At 33.8% G+C, this 22047-nt stretch overlaps 1 protein-coding gene across 1 annotated transcript in view; it reads left to right on the top strand.

Annotated features, from left to right (window-relative positions):
* The window catches only part of LOC101901599 (transmembrane channel-like protein), a 179375-nt gene that overhangs the window by 69508 nt on the left and 87820 nt on the right, over positions 1 to 22047 (top strand). Inside the window, exon 2 of the mRNA XM_059131641.1 lies at positions 16320 to 16519. Coding sequence (XP_058987624.1) covers positions 16320 to 16519 — 200 coding nt within the window. The remainder of the gene's footprint in view (positions 1 to 16319; positions 16520 to 22047) is intronic.

Below are 22047 nucleotides of genomic sequence, written 5' to 3'. Positions count from 1 at the left end.
TCTATTTACGCATTATTATTTTTTTTTTTTTGTCCAGGCCATTAGTACCTATTAAGAACTTCTCAAATCGGATTCCAGACAAATTCCATGTGCAGAATTTCAAACTATTCCGTTGGAAAATGTGGCTACAATCTCAAAAAACTTGGGGCACCGTAATAGGGGGCTAAATGATATACTAGACCTATCTACACAATTTTTGGTCGAGTGATAAGTGTTTATAAGGAACTTTACACGTCGATTTCCAGCCAATTTTACTGAAAAATGTGACCAAAATCATTTAAATTCTGAATATCGGGGGGTACCGTTGTATGGAGGCTATACGATGTCGTAAACCTATATAGACATTTCTCTTTCAAGGAACAAAGTACCCAAAAAATAACGTTATGTGTAGAATTTCAAACAAATTTATTGAAAATGTTACTATAATTACCTATGTTACTATAATTACCTAAATTACCTATATGTTACTATAATTACCTATATATATATGAAAGTAGCATTATATGGGGACTATACGGAAGATATGTAGCTGCAGACAAAAGACTGTTCCGTGCAATATTTTATATTCCTATCTTAATTCGTTATGACTCTAACGTAATTACAATAGACAGACGGGGCTAATTCGTCTTAGAATTTTACGCTGAACAAGAATATATATACTTTGTAGGGGTGAAAAAGATTTCGATGGGTTACAAACGCAATGACAAACTTAATATACCCTCCAGGGTAATAAAAAGCCTTACAGGTTGGCTGGATCGAACTTGTTATGCCCTCCACCATATAGAAACTTTAGTTTTGCCCAAATTTACTATTAAAAACTATACGTACTTTTCCGAATTTTTCTTTAATGCTAAGGTCATATCTTTTTAGAAGAAAGGCAGGTGGTACTTTTGATTTTCATTTCTCAATAAAAACAAGTAAAACACGTAAAAAAGTACTAAGTTCGGCCGGGCCGAACTGTAATTACCCTCCACCTTTTGGAACGAATTAGCAAATTTTCAAAAAAAAAAAACAGTAAAGAAAGCTCAAAAGTCGGGCGGGGCCGACTATATGATACCCTACACCACTATGCATATTTAGTAGAGCTCTCGTAAAAAGGTTTATACAGGACATTTCAGAGCTCTATGAGATATTTGGTACAAAATCAAAATCTATCTAATTCTATCGTGCATTTTACGAACTATAGCTATCTCTGAACCGGGTTTCTCCAAATTTGACGTATTAGCTTCTAGACTGAATTCGGTCTTATGTACGAAAATTCAGGTGATTTGGGCTGATATTGGCCATTTGATGCACAATTAACACGAAATCGGATGAAGATATATATGGGAGCCATAACCAAATCGGAACAGATTCTAATAAAATTAAAATCAACTATTTTTGGGCTTTAACTGATATCTGGTACCAAATATCATTCCTGTGGAGTGCATATAACGAATGTGAGGGACTTAAAGACCAAATCGGATGAAAGATATATATGGGAGCTACAGCTATATCTGAACCGATTTTTACTAAAATTGGTGTACTTGCTTCTAAGCTGGTTTCGGTCGGATTTGCCAAAATTGATACTATTACGGCCATTTGGTGGTCAATCACCCGAAATCGGATGAAGATATATATGGGAGCTATATCCAAATCTGAACCGATTTCGATAAAATTTGAAACAGCTGTTCCTGTGCTCCATCTAATACCTGGTACCAAATATCACGGTTGTGGTGTGAATATTACGAATGTAAGGGACTAAAACACTAAGTCGGATGAAACATATATATGGTTGCTATATCTATATCTGAACCGATTTTCACTAAATTTGATATACTTGCTTCTAGGCTGAATTTGGTCCGATGTACTAAAATTCAGTCCATTTGGACTTATATCGGCCATTTGGTGCACATTTAACCCGAAATCGGATGAAGATATATATGGGAGCTATATCTAAATTTGAACCGATTCTCACCAATTTCAATAGGGTTCGTCTTTGGGCCAAAAAAATATTATTTGGAAAATTTCATCTCAATCGGATAATAAATGCGACCTGCATTTTGTTCACAAGAATACATGGACAGACGGACGGACGGACGGACGGACGGACAGACGGACTGATATGCATAAATCGACTCAGAAAGTGATTCTATGAAGGTTCTCAAAAGTAACTATGGGTCTATCTCGTTTCCTTCTCCATGTTACAAACAAATGCACAAAGACATAATACCCTTACCACTATGTGGTGTAGGGTATAATTAATAAATAAATAGAATCCATTAAAAATTCTCTTAAAATCTTAAAAATACCGAATATTGGAACGTGTGCATCTGAACACAACCCCGCGTCATCAAAACAGGTCAAATATTACCAGTAAAGAAAGATCAAAAGTTTGACGACACGGACTATATGATTCTCTTAACCACTGTGCATATTCAACAGATCTACCCGTGACAAACATTCGTTTAAATTGAGATTTTTTAATATAAAGTAAGTCATTATATTTAAAATCGGTGAAACTAATGTATGGAGGCTGAATCTTTTTCTGAAACGGTTTCTCCTAAATTTGGGGAGGTATTGTTTTCCGCTACATGTGTCTATATGGGAGCTATGGCTATATCTGAATCGGATCCGACAAAATTTGGCAAAGTTATTTCTAGGCAGATTCGATATCACGTACAGATTGTTTCAAAGTACATATAACCTATTACCACCGAATCTGAATCCGAATTTCACTTAATTTCATAACCTTACTTCTAGGATGAATTCGGTTGGTATCCAGTAAAATGGAAATCTGGCGAAGATATATACCACAGGGTGGCGTAGGTTTATTACTACTGTTTTGGAAGATGCTTAGGAAACTTACTAATTGGTAAGGAGAAAAGCGTTGTCGAATAAACTAAATACCATTTATCAATATTAAGTCTTTGTAAAACGTCCACTCCAAATTTTTCTGACCAAAGGCGAATCATAAAACTTAGTATGGATGTGTGTATCTCCATCGTCTTCCTACTGCACAACAAAATAAATGTAATTAAGTTGGCCTCAAACGAATCAAATCTAGAAAATATCATATTTGGGTTAAAAAACAATACCTAAAAGTAATATATTTTATTTATGTTTAGGCAGATTACTTTGTTTAAGACTTCTGTTATAAATTGGTGATTTCTATAGGCGCTTGTAGGGATTTTTCTAGAATATGAGTACTTTCTTATTTTGATTTTTAAGTTACGTTCTATTACGCAATCCTGATTCCAAACATTATCAAATATTTTTACAATGTTGTAAATATATTAAAGTTATGCCATTAAATCTTAACTTGCCCGACACACCCTGCCTCGTTTGCCAATGGAAATGCCTTTAGAACATATAGAAAAATGTCTGTAATGTATTTTGGGCTTGTTTGAACATTAATTTCTGTTTTCTATCTTCATTTCTTTGGTGTTTTCTTGGTGTGGTCCGTCGCTTTTGGCCACCTATGTACACACACTCGCACACACATAGATATAGGTTTGACTTCATTCATGTATACGCTCGCCACGCTCACTCTCATTCATTATTAGAAAATATAAATTAGAATAAATTCAAAAACGAACTGTTATAGCAAAAAAAAATACGACAAAGAAAAATAAAAGAAAGTCAAATGAAACGAAACGCCACCAAAGACTAATGGCAGTGGCAGCGAATAAAAAAAATATTTCGAATATTTTGTCCTTTGGCTAACACTAACCCTTAGACAAAGGAGTCAGTCTTTCTAATCAGCTCTAGCGGTGAGCATCTTAAAGAATAAAAATCAAAGCGTTCGAAGTGATGAACACAAAATCAATATTTTCCTACGAATGGAAACGGAAATCGATAAAAGACTAATAAATAAAATAAATTTTGATACAAATTTTTACAAAATTACTTTGTGTTTTTAAAATCTCTCAACGCAAAAAATTGCAATAATTAAAACCAAAAAAAGCAGTACCATAAATTTGTATTTAAAAAAAGTATTAGTGATATATGTATGTGAATTGCACAATAAAGTTTTATATATATAAAAAACAAACAAATAAAACAAGTTAACTCAAATTAAAATATTTTTTTAAAATCAGAAAGACGGCCCAATCCCGAAAAGAAAGGTGAATATTTAGTTAAATTTCCTTATACCAAATCACAGCAATATAATTCAGAAATCTCTAAATTGGATCTATTTCCAAACTCTATCCTACTCCCAAGAGCAACAGAGGTCACGAAAAGGTCATTAGCATATTAAAGTTGGAAATTGTCAAATACTGCTACCATAGTTTTTGCATGACCTGTTTGTCTTGGATATATACCTATATACTAATATATATTTGTTTGTATGTATATTTAACTAACTGTGAGATGTCAATACGCCATCTATGGAATATGGCAGAAACATATTTCATTGGAAATATATCTAGATTTTTTTTAATAATAGCAGGTTTTTCTGAGTCACGCCAAGGAGTGTAGCCGTGATACATGATATTGATATCATCACCAAATTAGATGTCTCACATACACACCTACTGCTACAAATATTAATGATAAAAAAACTTGCGGGGAAGGGGACTGAAGTCAAACGAAATGAAAACGGATTAAAGTTTACAATTAACAGGTTTGAATATGTGTGTGGCGATTTTGTCAGAATCCTATTTAAATTGTTGTAACGAAAAAAAAATCGCTGACATGGGCCCAATACCATATACCAATACAGTACCAAAAAAAAGACTCTATGTCAGGTAGATCCTAGAAGAAGTGGACCGATTCATTTTTAGAAAATTATTGACAGTGGTTACTGTTCAGATGGATGAAAGTATTCTAAAACCATTAAAGAAAGTCTTAAAGTCGGGCGGCACCGACTTTATGATACCCTACACCACTTTGCACATTTAGTAGAGCTTCACATCTATATATATAAAAGAAAGTTGTGTTACACACAAATTCGGAATTGTCTCCTGTCCGAAAAGGATAATATCCAAAAAAATCGCGTAAAAATGTGATATATTTACATTTTCATTTTGACTTTTGAAATTTACAATAGTAATGTTTTATTTTGCATGATTTTTTCCATTTTGACTTACTTTTTTCTAATGTACATTTGTAGTGTTTTTTATATATCATTTTTGAATTTTAATATTAACACCAATTTATTTAATTGATTAATACCAATTTATTTAATTTACATGGAAGTGTAGTACCGCATTATGTGGTGGCGAAACGGAATAGATGATATCGAAATAATTTAACGCGGCCACACCAAAGTTTAAAGATAATTACATTTTTCAAAGTCGTTAAAAAAATTACGAAAAAGAGATCTCATTGCAAAAGTGAGCAAATCGGGAAAAAATCGAAAAAATTCAATGGAATCGAATTTTAAAATAATAGTAATAGTAGCTGTAAAAAATCAGTGAGCAAGTTTAAGATTTTTTCAATTTGTTATTCTTCTTTTGTCAATATTTTCAATTTGTATTGTCATATTGAATTCATTGGATTTTTTGTGAACAAAGTAAAGAATAATTTTTCACTATACACAATTTTTCAACAAAACAGTTAAATAAGTGCGAAATACGATGTTAACTGACATCTACCTTTCAACTCCAGGGCCTACATCGTGGTTCAGCTGGAGGATGTGAACACATTTAAACAAAAAACAAGTTAAAAAGCAGTAAGTTCGGCCGGGCCGAACTTTTAAGACCCTCCACCATTTGCAACGAATTTGGAAATTTTTAAAAAATAAAATCCTTAAAAAATTCTGTTAAAATTTTAAAAATACCGAATATAGCCGTTATATTGGGGTCTATACGACGTGGACATACATAGGCATTGTTTGTCATAAGCCATTACCATATTCAAATTCGAAACTTGAAATAAACAGTGAATAATGTAGCTAAAATCATCAAAATATCATATATAAGGAGGTTCCGTTATATCGGAACTGTGCGAAGACCTGGACCAGCATAGACTATTTTCTGTAACAGGCTGTAGCATCCATTACGAACTTCAAATACCACATCTCAAACAATTTCGGTGGGTATTGTACCTAAAATCGTCAAAATACCGAATATAGGGAGGTACTGATATATGGGGCCTATACGAAGACCTGAACCCGCACAGACAATTTTCTGTCACAAACTGTAGTTCCCATAACGAACTTCAAATACCAATTTTGAAACAATTCCGGTGAATAATGTTGCTAAAATCATCAAAATACCGAATATAGGGAGGTACCGTTATATGGGGCCTGTATAAAGACGTGGACCTGTACAGAAAATTTTCTGTCTTGGGGTGTAGAATCCATTTTGAACTTCAAATACCAAATTTGAAACAATTCCCGTGAATAATGTCGCTAAAATCATCAAAATACCGAATATCGGGAGGTACCGTTATATGAGGGCTATACGAAGACGTGGACCTGCACAGACAATTTTCCGTCTTAGGGTGTAGTATCCATTTTGAACTTCAAATGCCAAATTTGAAACAATTCCCGTGAATAATGTCGCTAAAATCATCAAAATACCGAATATCGGGAGGTACCGTTATATGGGGGCTATATGAAAACGTGGACCTACATGGCCCATTTACGAACTTAATCTGCCTACTGGAAAAATAAACATGTGTGCAAAATTTTCGCCATCTACCTCAATTCATTCGAAAGATAGCGTGATTACAACAGACAGACAGACGGACAGGCAGACAGACAGACAGACAGACGGACAGCCAGACAGACAGACGGACATCGCTAAATCGACTTAGAATTTTACGCTGGTCAAGAATATATATACTTTGTTGGGTCTGATATGAGTATTTCGAGGAGTTACAAACGGAATGACAAAGTTAATATACCCTCCATAGTATGGTGGAGGGTATAAAAATGACCGAAAAAGTTTAATTGGGCTCATTTCAAAGCGTGGACCTACTTCTTTCATGTGACAATAATCCGTCCAAAATTTTTTGGGAGTACAATCAGTAAAAAGTGTGCAAAATAGTAGTGCGAATGGGACTTTTAGTAAGAAAACGATTTCTATCCTTCCAGAAATTCTTCCCAAATATTCAAGATACATTAAATCGCTTTTGCAGGTCTTGATATCGATCATAACTCACGGGTACAACCCTATTTCATATTTATATAACCATCGTATGATTTAAGCTATTTTTGGGGTCTTGGTCATTTGTTTATATTTTTGGCCCTTATTTGGCATCTTTATTTCTAAGGGGGTAGAAAACCTCTTCCCATAAAATTTGAATTTTTCAGAATAGGGCCCATATTGGTCTTGACCACATTCATCAATTGATTTCGTTAAAATGTTATTTATGCTACCCTGGGGTAGGAAACCATCATACAAATAATTGCCACATAGGAATTTATTTAAGTAAAGTCCCCACATTGGAGTATCCCCAAGTCCACTTTCACATCTAATGTGTGGTCAGAAAAGAATATTTTGTATTCTAATGAATTTGATTTCACTTATGACCTATGACAACTGATTTGCCATTATTTGGCATCTTGGCTTTTCTATTTCGAGGGTCTTGACCACATTTTCAAATCAATTTTGCTGTATTTAGGCTACTTTGTGAGTAGAGAACCATCTTACAGAAAAATGTCAACATACGTAAATATTTTGGTACAGTTTCATATAGTCCCCAGGGCCGCCGATCTATAGTGATTTTTACCGATTGGCGGACAACATTGTTGCGTAATTAACTTTGACTATTCAGAAATTAGGAATTTATTTGTATTTAGTCGGAACCGCTGAACAGATTTTCCTGAAAATTTGCATGTATACTGCAACATTGCATGAAAGTAACATAGGCAATATACATTTTTGAATTTCCACTTGGAACTGGAGATATAGCATCAGAATCGGAGGTACCTTCCAAAAATTTAGATTTTGTATGCACATATCTATTGATCGATTACAGATAAGGTCTCCAAATTTAGAATGCGTAACGGAATTTGGAACAAAAATAAATTTGTCAAATTATATTGAAATCGGTTCAGATATGGATATAGCTCCTATTTTTATATATATTTTCGGCCCATTTCAAGCATTTAATGCACCAAACACGCTATGTATCCCAAATTTCAATGAAATTTGAATCGTGTGATGGATTTTACCTGAAAAATTGATTTCCCAAATTATATTGAAATCGGTTCAGATTTGGATATAGCTTTCATATATATTTTCGACCGATTTCGCTCATTTGATGCCTCAAACACGATATGAATGTTCGATCCCAATAAAATTGGAATGTTTAACGGGATTTGATCCGAAAATAAATTTATCAAATTATATTGAAATCGGTTCAGATTTGGATATAGCTCCCATATACACTCTATATCTCTAATTTCAATTAAATTTGAAATGTGTAGTGGAAATTAAAACGAATATACATTTGTCAAATTATATTGAAATCGGTTCAGATATGGATATAGCTCCCATATATATCTTCAACCGATTTCGTTAATTTTATGCACCAAACGCGATTTGTATGTTCGATTCCAATGAAATTGGAAATGTGTGACGGGATTTTGATTAGAAAAGAAATTAGTCAAATTATATTTAAATTAATTAAGATTTGGATATAGCTCTCATGTATATTCTCGGCCGATTTCACATATTTGATGCACCCAAAGCGAGAGAGACGAAATCTGGCACCAGAAAAAAATTGCCAAATTATATTGAAGTTTGGGTATAGCTAACATATATATTTCATACATGTTATGCACCAAACACGATCTATATGACCGATTCCAATGAAATTCAGAATGTGTGGCGGAATTTGATTATAAAAATAAATGTGATAAATTAATTGGAAATTAGTTAAGATTTGGATATAGCTCCCATATATATATATATATATATATATATATATATATATATATATATATATATATATATATATATATATATATATATATATATATATATATATATATATATATATATATATATATATATATATGTATATACATATATATTCTCGGCTGATTTCACATATTTGACGCACCAATTTCAATGAAATATGAAAGTTGTGGCGGAATTTGGTGTAAAAGTAAATTTTTTAAAATTATATTTAAATCGGATCAGAATGGGATATGATTTTAATAAGAACCATTGATCCGCAACGCCTTAGGCTAACACTAAAAAACAACACAACAATTAATTTGGAATACGCTTATTACGGGGAAGTATGTTGCTACCTCGAATTCACTAATTGCAATAGAAATGCCACTCAACTTCAAAAAATTGCAGCTTCCTGAACGCTTGGTATTTGCTATGAAATAAATAAATCCAAAGGACAAACCCTTCGTGTATGCATGTCATGTTACTGCTTTTCTAATGGTTTTGTTTATTAACGCATTAAAGTAGTGCAATATATATTTTTTTTAATTTTTAAATTTGTTTTTTTTATCCAACATATATTCGTAAATAAAATTTCGAATGCATGTAAAATCATAAGGGGTAGCGAAGCGCACCGGGTTCAGCTAGTTTGATATATATCTGCACGTTTCCTCCTGATATTGCGCATTTTAATAATTTTAGAAAAATTTTCTAGGAGAATTGTTTAAAAATCGGTACTTGGATTTGTTCTACCTCTTGTGGCAGATTGTTTACACAAGTTGACGTTTTCCGAAAGCTCCTATATTTCGATACCTCCTGATATTATAGACACATTTTTAAGAACATCGTTTACAATTTGGTTTGTAATGGATTCTGTCTTCTGTAACAGAAGACTGCTGGAATAGATTCATAACTTCAGGTATATTTTTTATATCCTACACCACACTGTGGTTAGGGTATTATGTCTTTGTACTTTGTTTGTAACATAAACAAGTAAAAAAACTGTATGTTCGGTCCGGCCGAACTTGTAACACCACCCACCATTCGGAACAAATTTGGCAAGTATCAAAAACAATAAAATCCCTTAAAAATTCTGTTAAAGTCTTAGAAATACCGAATGTACCTGTTAAATTAGGGTAAATACGACGACATGAACCTGCATAGGTAACTTTTGTCATGGGCCATTATAATATTCGAATGCGAAACTTAGAAAAAAATCGGTGAATAATGTAGCTAAAGTCATCAAACTACCGAATACCAGGAGGTGCCGTTATATACAAAATACCAAATATCGGGAGTTACCGTTATATGGGTGCTATACGAAGACGGGGGCCTGCACAGACAATCTCCTGTCATAGGCTCTAGCACCCATTACGAACATCAAATACCAAATTTAAAAGAATTCTGATGAATATTGTCGCTAAAATCATTAAAATACGGAATATAGTGAGGTACCGTTATATGGGGGCTATATCAAAACATGGATCTACATGGCCCATTTTCAATACCATAATAAGTCCTGCAGACATAGTATACATTTGAGTAAAATTTTAGCAATCGACTTCAATTCGTTCGGAAGGTAGAGTGGACTGCTGTCGCGAAATTGACATAGAATTTTATGATGATCAAGAATATATACTTTGTGGGGTCTAGAATTTTTATTTCGAGGTGTTACAAACGGAATGACAAGTATAATATACCCTCCATACTATGGTGGAGAGTATAAAAAGGAAGCGAGATAGAACCACAATTTCTTTTAATGATCGTGATAGAATCACATTCTCAGTATATTTATGCATTTTCGTCCGTCTGTCCAAGTATTTTTGTCAAAAAAAAAAAAAAAAAAAAAAAAATCAGGCCTCATTATTGTTTGAAATGTGCGAAATTAAATTTTGTACAAATCCTTTGTTTGACCCAAGGACGAACCCTAACGAAATTCGAGAACATCGGTTAAAATTCGAATATTACTTACATATATATCTTCGTCCAATTTGTCCTTTATTGTTCACTAAATATAATAATATTGTTCGCTAAAATAATATGTAATAGTAGTTCATATAGGACGGAATTAAACGAATTTTGGTGAAAATCGGTTCAGATATAGCTTCCACATATATTGTTCATCAGATTTATTATTTTTGTCCGCCACAGGCGTAATATATTCTCCATAAAAACGATATTCGGAAAATATTTTAAATATAGCTTCGAAATATCTTTGATAAGTTGTATTGAGACCGGTTCAGATTTGGATATAGTTCTCACACATATATTTTAAGTTTATTGTGCACCAAATGGCTAATATAAGTCCGAATTGAATGTATTTTGGTACATACGACCGTTTCCAGCCTGGATGAAAGTGTGCCAAATTTGTTGAAAATCGGTTCACATATACCTATAGGTCTCGTGCATATGTTTCATCCGATTTTGTATTTAAGTCCCTCACACTCGTAATATGCACTCCACAACAACATTATTTGGCGTCACCTGTGCTAAATTTTATTGGGATATTTTCAGATTTCAGTGCAATGTTGCCAAAATAAACTTTAGATTGTGTCGATGATTTGTAAACCCCATTTCAAAAGCCCACGCTTTTCGCAAATAGCAGAAATTCACAGATTTTAAGAGCATATAATAGGGGCAACACTTTACTTCTTGAGAGTTTTTACGACATTCGCGAGCAAAGCATTATTTTAGAAGGTGTCAAATCAATGTTCACTATATCAAGAAAACATTAGCATCAAAATTGCCAAAAACAAGTAAACTAGTATCGGTCGGTTTTTCCGACAGATGTACACCCTCATCCAATATATTCCATCTAATCTTGGGTTTATGAAAATATTTGGAAGTGTGAAATTTTGAAGACAATCGGATTTATCATCACATTTTATAATTATTCAAAAGTTTTGCCCTTTGTGGGGAGGCACTTGATGGGGTGGACCGATATTTGCACACCTGACCTAGCACTGACACAAATATTAGGATTTGCAAAGTTGGAGCAAAATCGGATTATCTTTCTCTTTCTGTGCACAAAATATATATTATTTTTAATTTCTACCATTTTGTGGGGGAGGTACCAGAAGGAGTGGACCGACATTGTCCATCTCCGAACTCGATCTAAGCTTGACAAAAATTTCACGATATACCAAGTTCGTATCGAATACTCCCTTCGAGAGTTATCGTGCGCACCAGCCAGACAGACAGACAGACAGACGGACGGACGGACGGACATCGCTAGATCGACTCCAAATGTTCTGAAACGGATTTGGTCCAGAGAGACCTAGGTCCTAAAACCGTTATTTCGACTAGGCATGTTTTAACCATATCAAATGATATATACCTTGTTATGGCCTATATAAGGTCTATCAGTAAGACCATCTGACGACCAAGTTTTCTGTCAAAATATATTCTGAATTCGCCCTATAAAAACGTTGACGTGACGTTTTTGTCAACAAATTTAAAAATATTTTAAATTATTAAAGGAGTTTGAAGACAAATCTATATAAATTATAAATGAACAGAAAAATTTGTGAATTTTGAAAATGAGATTTTGCCGAATATGCAGAAAGAAGGAGGTTCCAGGAAGGGGTACACTTTTTGCGGTTCAATATAATGAAATGTCGAGGGCAGAATGGAGTAAATTTTGCCAGTTAGAACTTAAAGCAACGTCTTCTGTATGCTCTGAACACTTCGACGGTGCTGATGTGGTGAAATCTGGAAGAGAATATTATCGCGATAATAATCAGGAGGGTATATGAAAGCCTTGGGCGCGCAAACATTTAGTCCGCAGACCTTGGACATTACAACCTTGCTTTCCAAAATACTCCAGACACAATAGTCCAACAGATTGGTATCCCGAGATTTTTGTGGCCATTGTGCGCAGGAAATTAAGTGAGGAACCTTATTTTGTAACCAATCTTGGGTGGCGTATGCCGAGTGCGATGGTGCTGACTCCTGTTGGAATGTCCAAGGTCTGCGGCAAAATTGTTCAATGGCTTCACCCCGAGCCACTTGTGGTTTTCCAGCCAAATATAAGGAAATCACACTATCATGCTAGAATTCCATCACGAATAACTTTTTTCTGGAAAATTCTCATCAAAATGCTCTTGTACGCTGGTAAACAATATAATGAGCTGTCACTGGAATATTTTTAAGAGCTGCCGGACGAGTGGCTTAGAAATGACAGCAGTCTGATGTTGATTGCAATTTTTTTCATCTCACCCTGTAAATATTATAGAGTGCCAGGTTTGGACTATATTTAGAACTTCATTCACTTTATATGAGGCATGTGATATTTTTTGGAAAATACTTTTATATTCACATCAAACGTCTGGTTGAGACAAATATTTAGATACACCAAGTTTCAAAGAATTGCTGACTCGCTTCGTAATTTAGGATATATATAAGTATTGAAAAATTAAACAATCCGTGGAGGAAGTATCAGGAGGTGTGGGCCGATATCTGTCATGCTATGTGAAACTTTATTTCTCATTTGATGATGGTTTTATTATTCAAAATGTTGTATGGGAGGTACCGGAAGGAGTGAACCAATGTATTCCTTATAACAGAACTTCTGCTAAGAGAAATGTTGGGATGTGCCGAGTTTGAAAGGAATCGGATGCTCATTACGTGTTTATGGGCCTCATGGTTTCTCCCGTTGTAGGGGAGATACCAGAAGGAGTGGTTGTATTCCGTCTTCATGTCAGATCTTTTGTTGGTATGGATGAACCAAAATTAAAGGCAATCTAAATCTTTTTTTTCCAGTTTTTATTGGATTTAAAATTATTAAAAAATTCAACCTCTTGTGTGGTAGGTGGGCCTATATTACCCATTTTCGATCGACTCCAAATGTCCTAAAATGTGTTTGTTCCAAAGAGACCTGTGGTGTAAAACCTTTATTTCAATGAAGGCCGTTTTTCCCACATCAAATGATATATACCCTCTGTAGCCATATGGCTGAGGGTATAAAGAAGTCCATAGTTAGTATAATCTACATTACATAATACATTTATATATATATATATATATATATATATATATATATATATATATATATATATATATATATATATATATATATATATACTAGCTGAACCCGGTGCGCTTCGCTACCCCTTTTGATTTTATATGCATTCAAAATTTTATTTACAAATATATGTTGGTTAAAAAAAAAACAAATTTAAAAATTAAAAAAAATTATTGCACTACTACGCATTAAGTAAATAACCAAAAGCATTAGAAAAGCAGTAACATGACATATATACACGAAGGGTTTGTCCTTCGGATTTATTTATTTCATAGCACATACCAAGCGTGCAGTAAACTGCAATCTTTTGAAGTTGAGTGGCATTTCTTTTGCAATTAGTGAATTCGAGATAGCAACATACTTCGCCGTAATAAGCGTATTACAAATTAATTGTTGTGTTATTTTTTAGTGTTAGCCTAAGGCGTTGTGGGTCAATGGTTCTTATTAAAATCATATCCCAATCTGATCCGATTTAAATATAATTTTAAAAAAATTACTTTTACGCCAAACTCCGCTACACCTTTCATATTTCATTGAAATTGGTGCGCCAAATATGTGAAATCGGCCGAGTGAGAGCTATATCCAAATCTGCACTAATTTCCAATTAATTTATCACATTTATTATCATAACCAATTTCCGCCACACATTCTGAATTTCATTGGTATCGGTCATATATATCATGTTTGGTGCATAACATGTATGAAATCGGCCGAAATATATATGTTGCCTATATCCAAACCTCAACTGATTTCAATATAATTTGGTAATTTTTTCTGGTGCCAGATTTTGTCTCGCTTTGGGTGCATCAAATATGTGAAATCGGCTGAGTATATATATGGGAGCTATAATCAAATCTGAGCGTATTTGAATATAATTTGGCAAATTTATTTTTGTACCAAATTTAGCCACTCATGCCGAATTTCATTGGAATCTTAAATACGTATCGTGTTTTGTGCATATGTGAAATCGGCGGAAAATATATATGGGAGCTATATCCAAATCTGAACCGATTTTAATATAATTTGACTAATTTATTTTCTAATCAAAATCCCGTTACATATTCCAAATTTCTTCGGAATCGAACATACATATATAATATAATTTGGAAATCAATTTTTTAGATAAAATCTATCACACGTTTCAAATTTCATTGAAATTAGAGATACATGGCGTGTTTGGTGCATCAAATGCTTGAAATCGGCCGAAAATATATATGGGAGCTATATCCAAATCTGAACCGATTTCAATATAATTTGGCAAATTTATTTTTGTTCCAAATTCCGTTACGCATTCCAAATTTGGAGACTGTATCTGTAATCGATCAATAGATATGTGCATACAAAATCTAAATTTTTGGGAGGTACCTCCGATTCTGATGCTATATCTCCAGTTCCAAGTGGAAATTCAAAAATGTATATAGCCTATGTTACTTTCAGGCGATGTTGCAGTATATATGGAAATTTTCAGGAAAATCTCTTCAGCGGTTATCAAGTATATATATTACATATATATATATATATATATATATATATGTATATATATATATATATATATATATATATATATATATACATATATATATATATATATATATATGTAATATATATACTTGATAACCGCTGAAGAGATTTATATATGTATATATATATATATATATATATATATATTGCTGTATATGATAGACAAATTTACTGCCCTTCTAAATTAATGGACATTTTCATATCACTTGATTTCTCTGAAATTATATGTTCGTTCTTAGTCAATATTAGTGAAAATAACAGGATGTGATGTTTGTCATTCATAGACATAATATTTTAGGACCCAACGCAGGATTATCAACTTAAATGGTTAGGATGTTAAGTCCCAAATTATTATTTGTGTTTAATATTTTTTTATAAAATTTTTTTTAATAAAAATTATATAAAATTTTTAAAAATGCCAACTTATATATTTTTTTATTTCAAAATGAAACATAATTGAAATAACTGTGTAAATTGTCCGAATTGTCTGATCAAAATATTAGTTTTTAACAACGAAGTTGTTTTTAAAACAGAAAATTTTTAATTGAAAATTTAAAGAGAACTAATTATTATTTCTCACTCTGTAAAGAGAGGCAAAAAACACTTGCAATATTTTGTTATTTCAAAACACATATAATCACAAAAAATTTTTGAGTCTCTCTGCCTTGCCCTGCTGTATATATTTCTACTTAAACGCCAAATGCTTTTTGCAGTTTCTTTCAAAATACAGTGTTTTTTTCATGGAAAAATATCTGGTGTTTTGTTTATGAAATTTAATGTTGACTTTCGGATGTGCAGTTAAAATATGCTTTTAATAAAAGACAAAATCATACTTAAACATTGGAAGTGCAATGCTCTTCTCCTCTTCCGACTACCTTGTACTTATATGTTTGTTTTTTTTTTTTTGTTTCTCATCTTTGCTTTTCTATCTATATATGCAGAATATATCAACACCAACTGGGACAACACCACCACCGCATCAACTGTCGGTTACCTGGGCTACGCCACCGTGTGGTTCAAATATCAAAGAATTCAAAGGTAAACCTGGTACACCCTTGCCCGGAGCCATTGCAGCAGCAGCGGCCACAGCACCAACATCAGGTGTTGGAATTGAGTTCAGCGAATTCGCCCAACGAAAGAGGTAAACATAAAAGACAAAGACAATAACATAAAAGGGAATATTTAAAAGGAATACAAAGGGTATTCAAGAGGATGTATAAAACTGCAATGAAAGTAAAAAACGAAAAAAGTTCATGCCATCAATGAAAAGTTTTCGTGACTCGCCCGTTGAGGCAGACTAACCGACTGCAGTGATATGAATATTTAATGAATGGGAACTGTTGAGAAAATTATCTGTGAAATGATTGTGTATTTTTTTTTTAATTTCTGCAGTTGTTTGTTAATCTAAAAGATTTTAAGCGGGAGGAACATTTTGATTCTGAGGTTAATTTTTTATAAGCACCTTAACTTAGCTAGGATCTAGGAAGGACTTTTAAATTGTGGCAAATTATTTTTATACCCTCAGCCACGTGGCTACAGATTGCAATATTCTTTGATACTGCCAAAACGTGCCGGTTTTAGGCCTTAGGTCTCTTTCCACCAAAGCCTTTACTGGACATTTGGAGTCGATCTAAGTGTGTCCGTCCGTCTGTCTGTCTGGCTGGTGAGCACGACAACTATCGAAGGAAGTATCCAATTTGATTTAAACTTGGTACATAGTAATATTATTGTTAAATTTAGAGATGGGGAAATATCGGTCCACTCCTTTTGGTACTTCCCCCACAAAAGGTAAAAAGTGTCATATTAAATAATTTACCTCATACAACAAGAAAGCACTATTCAATTTTGTTCAAATCATGCAAATCCTAATATTTGCATCAGTGCTAGTTCTGTTGCAAAAATGTACATTATCGGACCACTCCATTACGTACTTACCCTGCAAAGGGTCAACATAACATATGAGTCCGAGTCCTCACATACCAATATTTTTACCAACACAAGCTTTAGCTTGAAAACGGAATATATCGGACCACTTCTTCTGATACCTCAGCCACAAAGGGTCAACATTTTGAATAATTATAGCTTTTATAAAATGTGAAAAAAATCAGATTGTCTTCCAATTTCGCACATCCCAATATTTCAAATTTATCTCATACAACAAGGCCCATTCAATTTTGTTAAAATTTTGCGAATCCTAATATTTGTATCAATGATAGGTCTGGTGCGAAAATGGAGAATATCGGTCCATTCCATCGCGTACCTCCCCCACAGAGGTCAACATTTTAAATAATTATAACTTTTATAAAATGTGAAAGAAGAGTTCGAACCCGCACATCCCAATATTTCTACCAACACGAGTTCTAGTTTGAAAACTGAATATATTGGACCACTACTTCTGATACCTCACCTACAAAATTTTGAATAATTATAACTCTTATAAAATGTGAAAAAAAAGTCCGATTGTCTTCAAATTTCGCACATGCCAATATTTTCACCTCATCCCAATATTATGGACCACTCCTCCTGGTTCCTTCCCCACAAAGGGTCAAAATGTTGAATTATTATAACTCTTATAAAATTTTAAATAAAAGTCAGATTTATTCCGAAGTTCACGCATCTCAATATTTCTTTTAATTTTTGTCGTTGCAAAATAGTTAGGCTTACTCTCATTATTGTTGTTTTTATAAAAACAACGTTTGTTTATTAGTGAAGAAGCTACCATCCTTTACCAGAGCTAAGGCAGGGAAAACCTAGGTTTCGAGCTGTGGTGTTAATATGGAATATATCGGACTACTCCTTCTGGTACCTCCCCCACAAAAAGTTACCATTTATATTAATTATAATCCTTATAACATGTGAAATAAGTCGGCGATTCATATCTCAATGTTTGACTAAACTTGAGATCTAATTTGAATGTTGACCCTCTTCTTTTGATATCACTTCTACAAGGGGTCAACATTTTAAATAAGTCAAATGTCATAAAATTAAAAATAATTATACGATGTTTTTCTAACTTCGCATACTTAGTTCTAGTGCGAATACAGAACTCATTGGCCCAATCTATCGGGTTCCTCCCCCACCAAGGGTAAATATGAAATATGTTGGTCCACTCCTTCTAGTACTTCCCCTACAAAATATAAAAAATATTGATGACCAATTAATCCCACAAAACTTCAAATAAGTAATTACTGCAAATCTCAATATATGTATCAGTTTTAGTATTATACCTAAACTCTTTCTCCTACCTCCTGCACAAGTGTTCAATATGTTCCAAAAAATATGTACACATATTTCAAATAAAGGAGAGAAAGGTGTCGATACGGTTCAAACCTGACACGATCCAATAATTATATCAGACTTAGGTCATATAATACGAGCGGAGAGCGACTATCGGCTGTTATGGCGGCCCACAAAATCACCATGGCCGGCGCTTGAGTTCTGATGGCCAACCGAAGGTGCACATTTTCAGCTGACCTCTTTGGCAAGTAAATAGATCATTTTGTTTGTTTACATACTGCTGGACACCACTTTCGGCCAAGCGAAGCAACTCTTTTTGAGTCTATTTTCTTTCCGTTGCGGTGTAAGTTCCTGCACTTTTTGGAATTTCAATGGTTTTACCCCGAGTTCATTTTTCAATATTTGCCGAATGGAATATTGCGATATGTTCAGCTCACAAGCCATTTTTCGGACACTGCGACGCGGGTTTCGATCAAGTCACTTCTCTACTTTTCGAACCATTTCTGCTGATGTTGCTGTTTTCTTCCGTCCACTTCCTTGACGTCGGACTACGCTACCAGTATCACGGCAACGAGCGATGATACGAGACACAAAAGATTTATCCACATTTAAATCGTGGAGTGCGCCAACGATAGCCACTTGTGGTTTTCCAGCCAAATACAAAGAAATCTCACTATCACGCTTGAATTCCATCACGAGTAACTTTTTTTCTGGAAAATTCTCACCAAAATGCTTTTGTACGTTTGAATAATTTTAACACCTGTCTGACAAGTGGCTTAGAAAAGACAGCAGTTAAATCTTAACTCATTTGGTTTGAAATTGTGAAAGAAATCTATAAAATGCTGAAAATGATTATACAAATACAGGATATCTATAGAAAAATTTGGTGAATCGAAGTTTTATCTAATGAGAACCCAAATATCTATCATTTGGAAATTGAAGGGAAGCTACTTTATGGGACCTACTCCTTATAGTGGGCTTGCATCAAACATATTTTATAAGTAAAAAATGAACTCGAAATGCCAAGGTCCATTCAATTTTGTTTATGAGGGGACATATATGGGGGGTTATTGCAATTAGGAATCGTGAACATTTTCCAAGAAGGAATTGGGCCGAATAAGAGCATCTGATATAGATCGATTTTTTTGCTCTCAAAACTTCTACCAATACCTTATAAAACTAAATCGGTTCCTGATCCTGGTACCTCTAATCGGTCTAAAATGTGCCAAAACGTGGGTATCTATACTATAACAAAAAGGGTGAAAATTTGAAAGACCTTTGTGACCTTGGCAGTGTATAAAGATTATCGTCCCAATTCTTCTATAACTTGCCCAAATAGCATTTTAGTAATAACATTTCTGGGATTTTATACACAGTCTAAATTTATTTTATGTTTGCAGAATTTTTATATAGAAATTTGTTTCAAAAAATTCACAATATTAGAATTTTCCGACATCCTGAAAGTCCCAGATTTGATTTGTCCAAGATTTGCAACCAAATTGGGGCATGATTTTGATGACCATATTTTACTGCCGTGATAACTATTTGGGCGCCCGGACATAATCCCCACTGACATAATCTCCATTTAAATTATGGGGATTATGACCGAGTTTTTCGAATTCCAATAAAATTCGGAATGAGTGGCGGAATTTGGTACAAAAGTAAATTTTCCTAATTATATAGAAATCGGTTCAGATTTGTATATAGCTCCCATGTATATTTTCGTCCGATTTCACATATTTGATGCACGGAATAAGTGAAGGAATGTAGTTTAAAAATAATTTTGAATTCAGTTCAGGATTGGCTATAGCTCCCAAATATATATTTTCGGTAGATTTCACATATTTGATTCACTAAACACGACGTGCATGTCCGATTCCAATAATGATGAGAACTCTATCGTGACCAAAGCAACTTTGAATTTTGCGCTCTTTAAGATTATTTTTATACCCTCCACCATTCTAACTCCTCGAAATATTTATAATAGACCCTACAAAGTATATATATTCTAGATCAGCGTAAACTTCTAAGACGATCTAGAGATCACCAGTAGGCAGGTTAAGCTCCTAAATGGGCCATGTCGGCCTACGTTTTCGTATAGCCCCATATAACGGTACCTCCCGACATTCGGTACCTACATGGACCAGTTTCAATACCAAAATAAAATTTTATCATTTCTGTACTTCATTTCGGAAGCTAGAGTGATTTCCACAGACGTCTTCGTATAGTCTCCAGTTATCATTTAAGTGGTAGTTTCCGGAAGCTTTTTGAATTTTTTCAAGGTCCTTCCACATGGTGGAGGGTATTAAAAGTTCGACCCGGCCGAACGTAGCTGCTTTTTTAATTGTTGGTTATTACTAAAGGAATTAAACAATATACCCTCCACTTAAACGAATACCTATATAGACAACGCATAATATCTGAAAAATAATTAATATATTTAAATTCTTGCCTTACAAATCATAAACATTTCTACATCCGCCACAAAGCGGGCTATTTTAGTTTAATAAGCTGATGATTCTAGATAATTCTTGCTCAGTTTGGGACTTTTTTGTTTACTGACCTTCAAACCAACTTTTGGGTAAAGAGACAGAGATATTATATAGTTTCATTTTCTACTACTTTCTCACGGAACCTCCACTTAATGGCAGAGAGTAAATCATCAAAACACAGGATGCCTTTCATCCCCCAAACATTCCTAAAGCATCACCAATATTAAATTTTGTTGCCTGCCCTTAAGTCTTGGCTACAGAAACATTAGTCCTACATGCCAAAAGCTCTCTTCTACTATGCTTTATACACGCAGAACTGATTATGATATATTATACAACAAATACCACCAATCACAATTCACCTTTTTCTATGAATTCAGTCTGGGAATCATTTTACTTGTGCATTAATGTACCGGCGCTTATTGCCAATCAATTGCTGTTAATGTAAATGTATCCTCTATATATAATCCGATTTGAGTTAATTCTTTCCTTTTACACATTTCTTTTGAAATTTAATATCGTCACCATTAATTGAGTGGGTATTGTGTTTCCTTTTTCCTTTGTAATCATCATCATGGCGCTACCATCAACATCCTGTTCATCAATGTAACGGTAACACCACAAATCTAACAATGAACGCTGAAACCCGGATTTGGCGAACCATTGATTCATCCGTATTCAATGGCAACAACAACGACAACAATGGAAACAAAACAGGTCACCAGAAGAGAAACCAACAGAATTCACATTAAGTTATGCTGCCAGCAATCTCGCAAGTCCTGTGACCGAACAATTTATCGGTGAGTATCAAGAAAAAATTAAATATTAAAATGAGTAATTTAATTGAAAAATAATATAAAATTAAAAAAAATGGAAATGAGTTGTCACGTCACGTTCGGAGAAATTCCAAACAACACTCCACCAACATCCTTTATTTTTC

This window comes from Musca domestica, unplaced genomic scaffold (genome assembly GCF_030504385.1).
Source record: "Musca domestica strain aabys unplaced genomic scaffold, Musca_domestica.polishedcontigs.V.1.1 9, whole genome shotgun sequence".
NCBI classification, from domain to species: domain Eukaryota; kingdom Metazoa; phylum Arthropoda; class Insecta; order Diptera; family Muscidae; genus Musca; species Musca domestica.
The sequence above is the reverse complement of the archived record's forward strand: the minus strand, read 5'-3'. Positions and strand labels throughout refer to the sequence as shown.